The 17069-nt window shown below is 34.4% G+C and overlaps 1 protein-coding gene across 1 annotated transcript in view; it reads right to left on the bottom strand.

Moving 5' to 3' along the window:
• Window positions 1-1629: 1629 nt before the first annotated feature.
• The window catches only part of gna12a (guanine nucleotide binding protein (G protein) alpha 12a), a 59134-nt gene continuing 43694 nt past the window's right edge, over window positions 1630-17069 (bottom strand). The window contains exons 3-4 of the mRNA XM_006637107.3: window positions 9141-9191; window positions 1630-6728 (exon numbers count right to left, since the gene is read on the bottom strand). Of these exons, the coding sequence (XP_006637170.1) occupies window positions 6159-6728; window positions 9141-9191 (621 nt within the window). The 3' untranslated portion in view covers window positions 1630-6158. The remainder of the gene's footprint in view (window positions 6729-9140; window positions 9192-17069) is intronic.

The following is a 17069-nucleotide window of genomic DNA, read 5'->3' on the forward strand; positions in this document are numbered from 1 at the left end:
CTCGCTGTAGAAGGCAAAAGAAAAACACTGGGATTGTCATCGGGTCTTAAACCTCCCAACAAAGTGCTATTCTTCAGTCTTTTGTCACTTGGCACTTTCCTTCATATTCAATGTTCTCCGTCAACAATCAGACATTTAACCTGTCTGATTGTTTAACTAGTTTAAAAAAATGCTAAAAAATATTAAACTGGATTTCCTTCCCAGTGGGCCTCAGCTGGTGTCTGCCCATTTGCTCTGTGATGATAGCAGATTATTAAATATCAGAGTTCAGCTTTTGGTTCAATTAAATTGAGCCTCAAGGAAATGTTTAGATAACAAGAGTCATGAGATTTTACTCAATCCATGGCCTGCTTGAAAAAGAGTCCTTGTAAGTTTCCTGATTGCATCTTGGTTCCACTGTGAAATGTGCCCATTTACTAAAGGGTTATCTGAAGAGTATTTATTTTGTGTCCTAATGTATCGGGTTCATTTGATACAATGGCAGTAAAAAGGTTTTAACAAGGTTAAAAATGAACTATCCGCATTTTCATGATAGCAGAACTCACTAACACAACAGTACAAGATGTTGATCGACCTGAAAACCTTATAATAAACTCAGACATGATTAATAAAAAATATGAAGTTTAATTTCACAGTAATAAAAACAGGCAGAAATCTGGCTGTATCTTTTCCTGTTTTGTCTTTGTCTCACATCTAAGATTTAACTGTTTTAGAGACATCATTAATCATCCAGAAACTCTATGGATGTAGGATGATTCAAAATCCACCATTTTCTAGGTCCTGTATTTCCATCTGATTTTGGTATTTAAAGCAGGTAATCACAACTGGTAAAAAGCTCAGAGTATTAAATTCTGCTGAACTAATGAAGCTTCAGACAGAAATTAAATAAGTAACCACAGACTCCTGGAGATAAAACTTCCTGTGCTTATTAACTCTTGCACAACTCAGTAAACCATATTTTTGACCTTGAAAGTAAAGTCCATGCATTCCAACACACTCACACTCATGTACACTGTATACTGCTTAATTTATTTTTCCTTGGTTTGTAATATTAGTTTTCTACATAATAATACACAAGTTATTAGACTTTGTCTATTCAGAAGCAGTTGAAAAAGTACTCTGCAGTACTTTTTATCATTACTATATCATCCAAGCTCAGTGATCCTCAACACTTACCCAGTCAGCTGAATGTCCACTATGGGCCTCCATCTTATTCTCCCTTTGTGGGGACAAGATGAATCTTTCAATGTTTTGAAAGAACTGTTTTTAACAGTAACTTTGAGGAGGTAGAAAAACCTTTTTTAACAAAATATTTATTCTTCTTAACCTCTAATACAGGTTAATGATTTCGAAAGGAATGCCAATTGTTAAAGAATTAGGTTGTCAGTAACAGCATAATTGTCTTTATAATATCTTGATGCACTGAATTTATTTTAGCTACTGCTCAGCATTTATCAAGGCCATAAACTTGCTCTCTTATTAACAGAAGCATATTCTCTGCAGTGGCATCTTTGTGCATTAGATATGGTGATTACCAGACATCTAACCCTGGCTTACAGTATAACATTTTTAAGGAGAATGCAGGACATGGCTTGCTGCCAAATAAAATCTAAAAAAAAAAACCTTCAATCAACATATAGTATATTTAATGTATTTATACAATTCATATATACAGAACAACTGCAATACAGTTAATCAATTCAGAATTTAAAACTTTTTACAATCAAGGGACATTTTCATTACAATCACTGTGCTAAATAAAGTGAACAGAGAACAACCATGTGGTTTTACACTCTCAATGAAACACTATAGAAGAAGAATGAAAGAGGCCTGAAAGCTGAAATACATAATTTTGGTACTCCTGGTTTTCTGGTTATAGCAAATCAGATCTAATTTTGTTTTTAAAGTACTTTTTCACAACAAAGCATCAAACATGATGTGTAACACTCACAAAGGTGAAGTTTCATGGCACTCAGATCAAGAAATTTAAATATTAAATTCATTGTAAACATATTTTTTTCATATTTACATAAACCAATGCATTTATATCCAGTTCTATTATTTTTTAAATTTTTGTATCTCAAATTCTAAAATCAGATAACGTCTTGATAATTCCTTTGGACATTATATCATATCCGGAAAACAAACCACAATCCATTATATTATGTTCTTAAAATAAACACATGATAATTTTAAATGGTCATCATAAGAATGAAAGTCTTATATTTGATAGCCAAGCTAATTTTCATGTTCATGTCTCTAATCAGCAAGGGACTAAAGGTCAATATCTGTCTTTTTTATTAAGGCTTTCATAAAATCAGAAATTGTTTTGTGGGACTTTTGCTACTCAGACAGACTAAACAACAGTCTTTCTTAACTGGCATTTAGCTGTGCTAGATGTTTTCCATTTTAAATAAAGAGGCCTGTTAGGGGATGATATGGGTGTGTGGGAAGCTAGGGGAATATAAATGAACTTTACAAGCTTTAAAATGTAAGTCAGTTCCAAATTAATCCTGGCTATAGGAGTTTTTTCAGCAAAAGCAAATTTAGTCTTCTGATTACAGGGCAAGCCAGGAGACCAGAATTTATTTCAAGCTGGCAAGATTAAAATGTTGGTTAACTTTTACTAATTTGAAGGACAGATGTTGATCAGTTCAAGTTCCTTTGTTCCAGAAACAAAACCTTAGATTTTCCTTTGACACCTTGTACCACTTTTCACCTTTACTAATCATAAAGAACAACAGCACTTTTCACATTCAACGTAAACTGTTGTAATTCCAAAATAACATCACGCAAGTTCTCATTCCTCTGAAGTACCACAGCACAAAATCCACTCCCAACATACAAAAGCACTATTTTAATCAGTCAAAAAACTTATGAGATGTGACAAGCAACAAATATATCATTAGGACTGGAAAATCAGAGGGGTCTACTGCATGTTCCCGATATGGAGAGGATGTAAAGGAAATAAAGTTAATAAGAAGAACAATTTGAATACACTACAGTGTTACGTGAGGCCTATATATTATACCAGGTGGAATCAATCTGAGGAAATGTATTAAGTTTGCAGAATCTATTTAAGCAAATACTGATGACAAAACCAGATTACAGGAAAAGATTACTTAAAAATGATCATAATTCAGATACACATAAAACATTCACTGTTAAGCCATTCTGTATTTGCCAGTTTTTAGACAAATCAGCATAATTTAAATGTGAGAAGTTAACTTATTTCATTAGTTGTGAGCTCCAGAATACTGACCCATATAATGTCCCTTAACTTGATAAATTATTTCTATTTGCAGTCTTTTCGTTTTAAATCCAGGACTTAATTTTTTGTGCCCATGACAAATACCTAAAAGTTATTTGGAAAAAGAACAGAATTATCTCTTAGCATTAAAGCCCTACAAATGCAACATAATAGGTTAGCTACATGGTCAATCACACATCTGTAGAACAAAGGTATTATCCCCAGGGGATCCTACTGGACACTACTACAACCCAGTATCTTTCAAAAACCTTGCAAAACATGCTTGAAACACATATTAGATTTCTAGTGCAAAAAATGTAAATTACAAATACCATCATTTATCAGTAAAAAATATAGGACATCTTCAGGACAACTTTAGTAGGAATGCTATTCTGGAATCACTAGGTTCTATAATATGTTGTTAAATGCCAGGTTTTCCAAACCTTTTCCTCCACAACAAAAAATATTTGTTACTAAAAATAACACTCTTCCACTCCAGTTACATGCAATTTTGTGAATTTAAGGACTCTTAGTGACTAATTTAATAGCTTTAGTCAAGAATTCAATTTAAAGAACCAAGTGCCTGCAAAATAAAGAAACAATGAAACATCTGTTAGTTTTGAATCAATCAGAGCTCTATTGACATCTTTCATAAAAAAGTGTGACTTTGAAATCTGATATCAGGAGCAATAATACTAAAATAAAGGTTAAAATACACTAAGGGGTTACAAACAATGGAAGACACACTTTATACATAATATTTACAATATACACATTTTGCTTTTTTCAGAATTTAGAAACCATTACGTAAATAATGTTTACAGAAGACTGTCCTATAAAAGTCTGTACATCGTAATGGCATTTTTCTTTAAGCTCATCCATCCATATTGACAAAACCAATATAGACCTGAGGATTCAATATATTAGAGCTGTGTGTTACAACGGAAAGTAAATTACACCTTTGGAATGAACACTAACAATCTCCTAAATCTACAATGTACAGTGGTATTCATATTCTTTAAAAACTGAGTAAAGCCTCCCTTCACTCCAAATTACATTTTGAAGGATTTAAGAAAAAGAATTGGGCTATTTGAGCCATAAATCAGTTAAGTATTTTGGCTTTACTAAAAATTCAATATGGAGACACAAGGAAATGTTATATTTTGTTAAATTATCAGATTATTATTCATTTTCAAAGAAAACGCAACAATTATACAGCTACAGGAAACACTAAGAACAAGACTAGGCAGGAAAGAGGTTTGACACACTGCTGTATGCACTTAATGGTCATATTCAAGAATAGAGTTGTAATGACAATCAAGGGTTAAATGGAGAATTGCTGATTAAGCAAAGTGCACATCTGTGGCAGTTACACAATAAGTGTCTCTGCTTTATGACCGGAAGTGAAGACGGAAAGACATTATATCAAATATCAAGAAGGCATTGACTTGGAACTCTATCACACTGGGATGTGTCATAGGCACTATAGCCTATACTTGGACAAAAAGCAATCTTCTAACTTCTGCTTCTCATCATACTGCTATCTACTGTCATATAAAAATGTGTCCCAAGGTTTTATTCTGCCTAAATAAAAGCTACACAAAAACAACATGAATTAACTAGTATTAGTGTTCACCAGTAGATATTTTAACTAAGGAGGTGATATGGTGATAATGTGGAAAGTCATTTAATCATTGCTTTAACTAAACAGCTGTAAAAATATGAATCCCATTACAAATACCTTCAGCACAATGAGCGTGCTGTCAGGTTACTGGTTAAATCAGTGCTGTAGAAGCTTAAAAATTCAGCTTTGTTGTTAATTTTAAGGCTATTGGCTTTTAAAAAACATTAACAGATGGCAGTGTAAAGCTTTAAACTTAATTGTTCAGTTAATGTTCTCTACAGTTCTTAATAATACATATGCTATAAATTGAATTCTTTCAGTTTTTGGTTTTGGCTTCCAGTGCTTATAGCTAGGCTTTTCAGACTGGATCTGGAGGCACACTGAAAGAAGACACAACAGTTAACAGTTAAATAACACTTCAGTCCTAAAAGGAAGGATCTTATGTTAAAGCAGTTCCACTACAGTAGTCTGAATTACTTGTTAGACAGAATACCCTATATATTGCCTTTTACCCCGTAACACTAGATAATGCAAAATAGGTTTTTCTCTCCTTCGAACCCCCCCCAAAATACTTTTTGTTCTCATATCTTTAAAAATGCTATACAAATTAAGAAGTATATCTGATATGATTTTAGTTGGCACCTGTCCCTTCCTATTACAAGCATTCTTGACAAAGGCGGTGCAGACTAAAAAAACACATATACATGTTTTTATATTCCCCTTAACCTTCGGTGTCTATAGAATTCATTATTCTGACACCTTAGGGGGAAAATGGCTGTTAACAAGCTGTCAGAAACACTGCTGTAAATTCAAACAATGAAGAAACTAATCTGTCACACAGGCACTTAGATCTCAGTTTGATATAACTGCAGTATATGCAATAGTCTTTAGTGCAATACTATTATATAGCCACAACGATGTTAATTTGCATACTGTATATTAACACTATCTATATACAATTAAAGGGTTTACAACCAATGGGAAAAATAATGGATACTTGTGAAAAATAAATGTTTGATCCTGTGCATGGAATATTATATATAACTAAGCAGGACAAATGCTTTCATCAGATATAGCTCTTACCACTGTAGATGAAAATGTGGTAAATTAATCTGTTATTTGGTATATTGGTTAAAAATTTAGAAGACCTGGATTTTTTTTGACACCTATAAAACCTAGGAGTTATACTACTGTCATTAGATGGGGAGGAGAGCAACTTTCATCTGCACTTTGAATGTGTTCAATCGCACAGGAATGGACGCAAGGCACTCAAGAGAGGTGCGATCACTGCAGCATGATGTCCTTGAGGTTCTCTTGCAGGATGGTATCCTTGACTGCATGGAAGACGAAGCGGATGTTCTCTGTGTCGATGGCAGTAGTGAAATGGTGGAAGAGGGGTCTACTTCGGTTCCGCCTCTTGCGATTAAAGCACTGGACCAGGTAGGCCTGCACATCCTCCAGTCGGTGAGGGTCTCCCTGGAAGTCGGAGAAGTGCTTCTTGATGCTGACCTTCTTCACCTTTTCCACCAGCAAGTCCATCTTGTTAAGGAAGAGAATGATGGACACGTTGGAGAAGAGCTTGTTGTTGACAATAGTCTCAAAGATGTTCATGGACTCCACCAGACGATTGGTGCGGCGGTCTTCCATCAGCACCTGATCATACTCGCTGGAGGACACCATGAAGAGAATGGAGGTGATGCCATCAAAGCACTGAAACCACTTCTGTCGCTGTGAGCGCTGACCTCCCACATCCACCATCTTGAATGGGATCTTCTTGATGACAAAGTCATGCTCCACAATCCCTTTGGTGGCCTTTCTTGCCAGCAGGATATCCTGCCTGCTTGGGATATAACTCTGAAATTGATTATGAAAAATAAAAAAATCAGTATCCTACCTTATTAACCACACTAAGTGGCTAGTAACAAATAACCCTTGTGCTGGATGAAGAACATTTTGACTTGTCACATTGTGCATCACATCAAAGATAAATGCTAAAGCAGCGGTCTCCAACTCTTGTCCTAGAGAGACCCAAACCATTTAGTTATACAGGTCGCATATTTATAAAGATTAAGAACATCTCCAAGCTTTTTAATAATCCAAGTATTTTTTTCAATTAAGAAAGGAAGGCCTCTTCCTTGACAGTCTTGACTGTAAATTACTTAATTTAACAAATTATCTGCATTATGAGCACAGGGTAATTGTTCCATGTCTAGAAATTGGTGATTGAAAAATGTGAAATGTGATGAACTGAGGATCTCCAGGAGCAGAGTTGGAGATCCCTGCACTAGGTGGACAGGTTGAAAACATAGAAAAAATGGAAATCATTTCACATAACCTACATGTCTTAACCTCTATGTTGTTTGATGTACTGGATACTTTACTGTTACAATACTCTTTTTATATACTCTGATTTGCATCTTACTCCATGACTGGCTAATCAAACCTCAGTTTTTTACACAATTTCATAGGATTATCACTCCTGTGTAAATGTTTAAATGGACTTGATGACTATGCTAAACAGACTAAGTGAACATGACCTTACTGATTTGCTGTTATGAAATGTATACAGAAAAGCTTCTGATCTGATTTTTACATATCTGATTTTACCAAAACTTATGTTTTAGAAGTCTTTTAAAATCCAAGACAATTTTCAAACTAGATGTCATATTTATATAAACGCTACTCTACATTACACAGTTTGAAGAAACTTTTCTGAAGTACTAAAAAACATTTCTGAAGCACTGAAGTTACGATCATTAAACAATAGAGGAAGCCTCATTCTGCAACACCTACTACTGTGGTTAGAAAAATAAAGAGAATTAACAAGAATATGCAGCTGTATCTTGAAAGGTTATAAAAATACTATTCAAAACTTTCTCCAATGAAAATAAAGAGTATAATGCCAGTGATTTGTATTCATACAGATCACCAGTACACAAAGTTTGCAATATATAAGACAGCAATCTAAACCTATTAAAAATTATATATTCAATTTTCAAACGGCAGAGAGAGATGCTAAGAAATTAAATTTACTTTTACTAAAGATGTAGATATAAGGTTAAAATTAGATATAAATGTATAAGCAGAGTGGAGCAGTGGCTCTGTGGCTAAGGATCTGTGCTTGTTACTGGAAGGTTGCCAGTTCAAATCCTGCAGCCGGCAGAGGAATCCTACTCTATTGGGCCCCTGAGCAAGGCCCTTAACCCCAACTGCTCCAGGGTTGCTGTACAATGGCTGACCCTGCGCTCTGACCCTGAGCTTCTCTCCCTGTCTGTGTGTCTGTGTCTCATGGAGAGCAAGCTGGGGTATGCGAAAAGATGAATTCCTAATGCAATAAATTGTATAGGGCTAATAAAGCAACATTAAATTAAATTAACATTAACATTAAAAGGTTCACTGATTGGCTACTGTGATACTAATATTATCTGCTTCAAGTGACAGAACTTGGAGAGTGAATCTTTATTTTAAAAATAATATTTTAACAAATTTGAATTTTTTAAAATACAACTGAAAAATTGAATATGGAATTTCACACCAATTTAATATATTGAAAACAACAGAAAATACTGCTGAATTGACAGGACACCTTTTGCAATATTGTTGTAAAGGCTCCCAGTGGTTGTACATTTAAACTAACAGCTAAATAGCTGGAAGTTGTTTAAGCAATTCAATATCTGAATGAACTGAATGAATGAAGGGAGGCTCAGGGAACCTCAAAAACCACCATAGAAATTCTCACATAATACAAAGCACTGCAAGACCTTTTGAATTTGGCAGTTAATGGTATTCTGACTCAAGACTTTGATGTTCAGGAAATCATCACACTGCAGTTCCTGAAGGCCTTGGAATCAAGCCCAAACTTCAAGATACAGAATTCCTTCACACTGTAGTGAAGTAGATTCCTGTTTCTCATTGGATTGGGATTATGGGTTCTTGCTCAAGCTACTTTTTTTTACCAACACAAAATCTGACCATAAATGGAACTTGAAGAAGGCTGGCATTTGTCCCGATCCTAAGTATTTTAACTGAAACAAAAACAGAGTAGGCTGTCTTGTATTATGTTTTTTAATTTGCTCTTTTTCAAGTTCAAGTTTTGCATTGATATAAACTGGAAAACCATGTAGAATGTGACTAATGGAATAACATAGTTCACACAGTCAGTGCAACTGGGTTAATTCTCAATGAGAATACACTTTTGAGGCATGAAACAGTATTATTCAGACACAGGCTTGTGAAACTCATTATTAAGCGAATATGCATACTCACCAGTTGCCCAATTCGGTCCAGGTTGTCCAAGAAATATTTCACTGATTCACCCTGAACAAAAAAAAAATATTTTACTTTTGGTAATACCAATTAGAATGATTTATATTGTTTGTGGGGTGGGAGAATTCCTTGATTGGTGTACTTCTGTTATAAATACTGTTCTTAGTGCAGATTACTGCACATTTGCAATGTATACACTTTTAGTGTAATCTATTCTGATTACTTTTTCCAATTACTCCACGCTCAAAACCACACTCTATCCAAGAGGGATATGCAAAACAGGATCTGAAAAAGAACAGCTATCAGCAGTGTAAAGCAAATTACAAGCAAAATACAGCAGAATTAAGAACCATAGATAAAGTTGGCCTGTTCTAGCCTGCTGACCTGTTCTGGATTTGCTCATAAGCAAGAAGACAGACAAAAACACAGAGCAAAATGAGCTATTAATGTCGTAATAATAATAAATCAAAGTAGAAAATAACTGCAGCGCAAAATACTGTTGAATTCTATCCACAAGATTAAGAAAATAATAAGTCTCTCATATTGTTGCAGTGAATACATTTTGATTCTAGAGGAGACTTTGTTCTAACATCCTTTCATGAACTTCCTAACTCTAGGTTCCTAATTGCATTGTAACTTACCCAAACCTACTAGTCATTAAAGAGAAGATATTTTTGTAAACACTGCTTTTTCCTTTTAAACCTTTTTAAGGGTTATTACTCATTGAAGCCCCCTGGATTGACTTATTTAATATTAAAAACCACTAAGAAGTATAAAATGCTTAAGTGCACTAAAGTAAAAAGAAAAAGTGTAAAAAAGTGATGGGAAAATGTACTGTGACAAACGTATATGAGTGTGTTACAGGTAGCTACATGGTTCTCAACCTCACACATTCTGTACATGCAATTGTAAACTATAGAAACTATAGAAAAGACGAAAGGAATAGCTTTAGCATAACAAAACAAATGAAAGTTTTAAAGGCTAAGGTTACTGTTTTTACAACCTCCAATTTAAGAATGTATAAAACAGCAGATCTATTCATATGTAGGAGCAAAATGTTCCAGATTACTTTTCAAGATGCACTGCTTTATTCCTGAACATATTTTAGTGTCAGTTATGCTGCCATATTTTATATTCTCCTGACTATGTATTGAATATATTAAGGGTTAAATGTGGAACATTTGTAAAATGGCACAAAAACTTAAAAGCTATCCACTTATTTGGGACATCTTGGCAAACCCACAGTAACAGAGTAGGCATAGAATCAGAAACAATCTATCCAAGAAATTATACATTTTAAAAAACTGTAATGAAGCACTAAAAACTGTCTTTTGTGGATGCATTTGTCAAGTCTGGATACTGAATATTTTTAGTTAAAAACTGCTGAGCTTCCATACTGTATGCTGTTTAATATTCTGTATAAAGTACTACACCTTTCCCATAAAACAGACAAACACTTCAATAATTTTCAGACTGATACATTTGAGTCTTATTTACATAAGTAAAATGTACTTAAGTGTTAGTAATAGAAGCTTGCTGTTGCTGCTTGTGGCAAAATACTGATTATTGGTTATCTTTAATCAAATACAGAGCTGTAACACTGGTATTTATTCAGCATATCTAAGCCAACATCAAACAAATTGTGAAGAACTACAAATTCCTTCTTCCTGAAATAGATGTTTTCACATTTTTTTCTATTCTTTGTCACTTTCTTACCCTGAGACCCCCCTTAACTCAAGCCTTGTTTTTCAATAGTGTGCCACTAAAAAGTGTCCGTGAACAGCTGAATTGCTTTGAAGCTTTGTCTCTGAAAACCTATTTGACCATGGCTCTCTGCTCAAGTTCCTGTCTGCACTGAGGTGTCTACACATCCCAAGTCTGCCCACGCTCCCAACAGGAAACAGCTGTGTGTGGATACAGGAGGATTTACAAGACTGCCACCCGGGGCTTTAACCCTGGCCCCTGCTTATTTACAAGCCCCATCCCGATGAATGAAGGGAAATAAAGCTTTAAAGATTGAAGCCAACTAAGAGATCTTGAAATTGAGATATGAACAATATGATTTTATTCTGTATTTACAATGTTTATGTAGTGGGGTTTTGCATTAGTGGTTGTAAAAAAAATGAGATAGCAATACATTTTCATTTCTAATCTCTTTTTGAAGTAAGAGCTCTTGACTTTACCACCAACTCATAGCAAGGAAACAATCAAACCCAGAAAAATGAGAATCGGTGCCCTCTAACCTCCTGATTAAACACATAGTCACCAAGGAAACCCAAACAGGAGCTGTTGCCAAGGTACATAAGCCCAAGGGAGAAGGTTCAACGAAGCCATTAACTGAGAAACTGAGCATAAAAAGAAAGGGACTGTTATTAAAAGCTATTACTAAGATGCCCAACCTTCTTGGATAGATGTCCTTTTAGTTGAATTTAGTATACAGTGTCACAGCAAAATAATACAATGCTTAACCCTGATAATGACATTTTGAAATAACTGTTCCCAGGCTTAAATTTTTGCATTTCAAATAAAGGTCAAACTGTGCAAAAACAAAATCATTTTCTTCAGATGTAAATGCTTTTAAATTTCATTTTCTTTTTATGAAGATTTTATGCAGTTCAATGACTCCGAAACATTTGACCCCTCTCTCCTGTATGTCATTTAAGCTGTGATCTGACAGTGTGGGAAAGAAGGGTAAAAAAACTCTACTGCACAAGGGTTTGTTTAAAGTCTCACAACTACCAAAGTATGTAGTTGCTGAATTTTACTCAGATGGGAAAACACATATAATTGTTTCAATTCTGCAACTAAAGATAACAATACAGTCAATCCTTCTCTTTCAGAACTATCTTGAAAGTAACAAGGCAAGTTTTAACAAAGAATTCTCCATCATGATCAGTTTCACTCAGGGTTGTTTCTTACTAAACCAAACATTTGAAATGTATTAAAAAAATAAACTTTGTAGTTCACTGATACAATTCAAAAATAATTATAATATCAAAATACCCATGGGTATACATGGCCTAAACATTGCAGATTCGTTCCAGGATCTCTAAAACAAAAGAAAGTCAACACCTTAGCATTTGTGATCTGGAGGTATTTCTATGAATAGGAGACATTACAACTTAAAAATAAGTATCATCTTATTTTGTTCATCTGGTACCTCTGGACCTTCCAGCTTCCAGCAAATGTTTTGTTTGGAAACATTGTTGCTTTGAGTTGTATTAGAGATATTTCAGATTATTCTATTTTAGTGCAGGGTCAGCAGTTCCTTCCTGGAAGAGCCTATTTTCTAAATCCATAAAAGAGACCAGAAGGTTTCCTGGTGCTGTAATGCACCTCCCTAAGGTTTCCGCACATTCCGCACATTGTGTTTTCCGGCAATGGAGCTGAGAAAAACACAATCGAAAAGCAACTAGGAGCATGAAAGACAAAATTCTGCTTTTATTTTATTGTATTTCCTATTTATATAGGAAATGCATATACTGTGCTGTGTGAAGTTTCCAGCTCATGAATTTTTGTTAAACTTGTGCCCACAACCACAAAACAAGGCTTATAAAATAAGCATATTTAAAAAAGGACAAAAATAAAAAAAATCATTAGTTTCACATTGCTAATGTAGTACCTTCTATGGTATGCAAAATATTTTTAAATAATTCAAGAGATACCTAAACTCCCCCTTTAACTCATGTGTAATCTAGTTGTATCAACTTTTAGGAAAACACCCTTTTAAATGCTATAAGGAAAAGAAAAAGACTAATATGATGGTTATGTCTGGCAACATAAAAAATATACTGCTTTTTCCAACAACTGTTTTTTATTGCTGGTAATATAAAATACACATAAAACAATTTTAAAATGCTAAACTTTGCCATTTTGCAATGGGTAAATGTGATTCTGTTACAATACCCAATAAATTAGAGGATCATTGAGCCTATGGGAACACTTGCACGTTATCCTACTGCATGTGAGAATCACAAGCTTGCATTCCAAGAAATGGCTGTACTGATGCCAAAAACTACAAAAATGAGACGAGATAATTTCCCTCATTAGTGGATGCTTTTACCCAGCAACAATTTCAATGAATCATTATTTTTACGTTTTATAGGTAAATAAGGCGTTTATCAGCAGGGTTCCCATAAACATATGTGATTATGTGTATCCTAATGCAAAAAAAGTAGACACCTAACTTTTTTTGTCAGAAAAGATATGATCTGGTTTTACGTACATTCAGTTTATTGGCAGGGTTTACCCTTGCTAAATTGCTGTATATATTGAGGCATTCACACTATAAAGAAACTTAAATGCCTTTTAGAACTGCATCTCCTGCTGGCTTTGATCCAAACTCCTGAACACCTCCTGTGCTCACTGTGCTGCTGGGTAACTGCACATTTGAATGAAGTGTAAACTGATGGCTTATGACATTTATATCTTTATCTTTGTTTCTACAAAAGTAAATCCACAAAAGACCAACAAAATCTAGAAACATGGCTGCATATCCATGAAATATCTTGGAGAGGGATATGTTTTCTTCTTTAACCTAAGATTTTTTTTCCATTGACATACTTAATATCCTTGGCTTCAGACCAAAAAGCTTCATTTATAAAAAGGCCCCTGTGGTGACTTAAATGTTTGAGTTGGATAAAGGCAAAGATCCAAACGTTATCCCCTACAATGAGATCTAACACACCCAGTAAAATATTATTTAAATCTAACTTCATATCCTTGGTATGAAAAAGTTTTATATTGGTCAACATTTTGTTTTGATCTTTTAAAATTTAAGAAATGGAAAGGAAACCTTTAAATAGTATATTAAGTATGGCTTTTAATTTGTTTTCATGGTATTAGACTGATAAAATGACTCCAAAAAGAAAAGTCTAGAAAGAAAAAGGCCATACACACATATATTTTAAGATAATTCAAATAGACTCCTTGATGAAGATCAAACATGAGGTATCAATTATTAGGTTATCAATTATTAGGGTCCTTACAAGAGTCACTTAATGTGATCATATGAATGAGTGAGATCAACCCTTATAAATACTGATTTAAAAACCAAATTCTAATCTCAGGGAATCTCAGTTAATCTAGTTTTGAACAATCTGTTAAATGTAGTTAAAATGAACATCTAAAATAATTTCCATTGTAAATATAACTGTTCCTGCCAGGGTTAGCCACAAACAAAACAGTGTTTTCTAGATTTAGAAAAATCTTAAAATATAATAACAGAATATGTGATTTATGCCAGAAAACCAGACAAGAATTGTTGGCTTCTTTGTGGATATCTCTTAGTACTCTCTGATCTCTCAGCTTTCCTAACTAGAGTGGTATGTCTAATTTTCAGAAGGACTTACAGGAAAGTAAAAAACAAAGGAACAATAGAGTTCCATCGTTTTGACAAAGGTCTCATCTGAACACATTAATGGAGTCTGTGCTGGTCTGTACAGCTATCGCTTTCACTGCTCTCTTCCTATCTAAGGACAGTGCAGGCGAAGTTTAATAGTGGTTATCTCCCGACACTGTAGGGTGATCTGCCCATTTGACTCCTGTGCACCACTTCCCATGAGTACCTGCCAAATCAAAATCACAAGCAACTGGGATGCAAACCAGCAGTCCCTAAACACATAATTTAGTCTGCCTAACATAGAGTTAAGATATCTTAGGCAAGCACAGAGGAATCTAAATCTCGTTACTGTGTTAAAATGTTCTGATAAGCGTGAACATTGAACAAACCTTTACAACCTAGCCAGGGAAAAGAATGGTCTAATTCCATAAAGTTTACTAGATACTATACATACACACATTTTCCTCTCCAGTCCCAGTTCCTCTCCAAAAAACAATTAGAGCCTACAGTCCTTAAGATATGTGGAGGTCTGACACCTCTGGTTCATTAAACATTAAACATTGAATGAATCACCAACAGGGTTTTGCATTCAATATAGTAAACTTGTATACATACGTTAACTTATTTTTAAATTTGTTTCTTAAATTTATCAGTTTTGGGAGGAGCCAAATACATATGTGTACAAGCTAATAAAAAATTGTCATTGCACCATACAGCAAGCAATTTTTGTATAGACAGAAAAATGCTTCGCTTAAGTGTTAAAGTTCTTAAATGTTCTTTAAAAGCACACTCACAGAAAGGGTTTCACTTTTGTTTGATGCTATTTTCTGCAAATGTTTGCTCCAGACACTGCTTCAGACTAGAATCCATTCTGGTTATCAGTTACAGAGCCATGTCTTACATATTCTTCTCTTGGACGTTCACACATACTTTATGTGCTTGCCCAACAAGACAATATTTCGCTTCCCCTCAGGTATTATGATACGCTGACATTCCACATTATTGCAGCAAAGGATCTACATGTTGTTGAGGGGGAGAACTGCAGCTCCAGTTAAAGACAGATCTGTTCTTTGGCATTTTTCCATACAAACCTCAAGGATGTTCCTACCCTCTGGTCCATGGCCTCTCACTAGAACCGGCTCCAAAGAAAAAAAACTGACACATCTGTTTAGATCACATATGTTAGCAAAGAACACCGAACACATCTCTAAACTTCCTTACTCATTCCTCTCACTGTGCTGGTTTAGAATCAAACCCGGCTAAGTCCTTCCACTTTCAACAAGTTGTGATTAAAGCTGCCATTCCTATGTTCCTTTTATCTTATCACCTCCCAAAAGTAATGGAAGCAACAGAGGAAGAACTGTAAGATGGGAAGGTCTGTAAACAAATTAATTCAGGAACAGTGGGGAAAAAAATGTTTGTAATATTCTATTCCTGCAGCACAACTTTTTAAAGACTTGGCTGATCATGAATTGTTTTTTATAGCTTGCTCCCTTGGGTTTGGAATTTAGGAGAGAAAACAACATATTTCCTATTTGTTAAACAAAAGCTTTTAAAGTCACTAAACATTAGTCGCGAATAATGTAAAGAACTCTGAGAAAGTCAAATTAATAATTTGCTTCATCATTTGCAAATTTACAATCAGATAAGTTATACAGCAGATGTTTTTTTTTTCTAAAGATCTCATAACTAAAGATGAATTTCTTTTGTGATGCATGATAACACAGTGTAATGAGAAACACTCTTAGGATGGACTGCAGAGAATATCTACTATCTCAATAAAAACAACAGCAATGCAGGTAAACCTCTTTGTTAATATGGCACATCATTTCAATTAATTACAGAAAACACATGCATCATATTAAAGAAACCACGTTTTCACTCTACTGTAATCTCAATTGGTGAACTTATATATAGAACTAGTCACGGTACACTGCTTCAACAATGAATTAAAATTTGCATCTATAAAGAAAGAACAATGTTAAAAATGTCTTCTGCACAGTTTGTTAATCAAATCTTTTTCTCACAGTTGTTGAATTCCTGGTATATAAAACTGTGCGTGGGTCCCGAAGCCTATGGATTATAACTGCTCTTTGTGAAAAGCATCAAATGAGTTTATAGTTTTTATGTTAACTACTTAAAAAGAGCTCAAGGATATAGTGTGCATTCCAAATTATGGTCTAGCAAAAAAATGGTCTACATTTCAATAGTGCATTATACAAAAATAAACCTTGCAGATGAAAAGAAAGACTACTCTTTTTAATTACTGGCAGGATACAAGTGCACATTGGATAGAAAAGTGAAACATCCCCAAATAATTAGTTCAACGTGATGAACACATTAATTATTTAAAAAGTAATTTGAATATCAAAGTAATCACCACTAAAGAAAATATAGTAAATAAAGGTTCTTATGAAGAGGCACAGACAAGTTACCTCTAGGATGCTCTAAGCAGCGATAGGTCAAAATGAATGTAAATGTTGACATGCTGTGTTTTTTAATTATTTACTGAACCTGCACTTGCACTGAACCTGCATAACCTGTTGGTGACATTTGAGTTGATTTTAAATTAACAATGCAACAGCTTT

This window comes from Lepisosteus oculatus, chromosome 19 (genome assembly GCF_040954835.1).
Source record: "Lepisosteus oculatus isolate fLepOcu1 chromosome 19, fLepOcu1.hap2, whole genome shotgun sequence".
NCBI classification, from domain to species: Eukaryota; Metazoa; Chordata; class Actinopteri; order Semionotiformes; family Lepisosteidae; genus Lepisosteus; species Lepisosteus oculatus.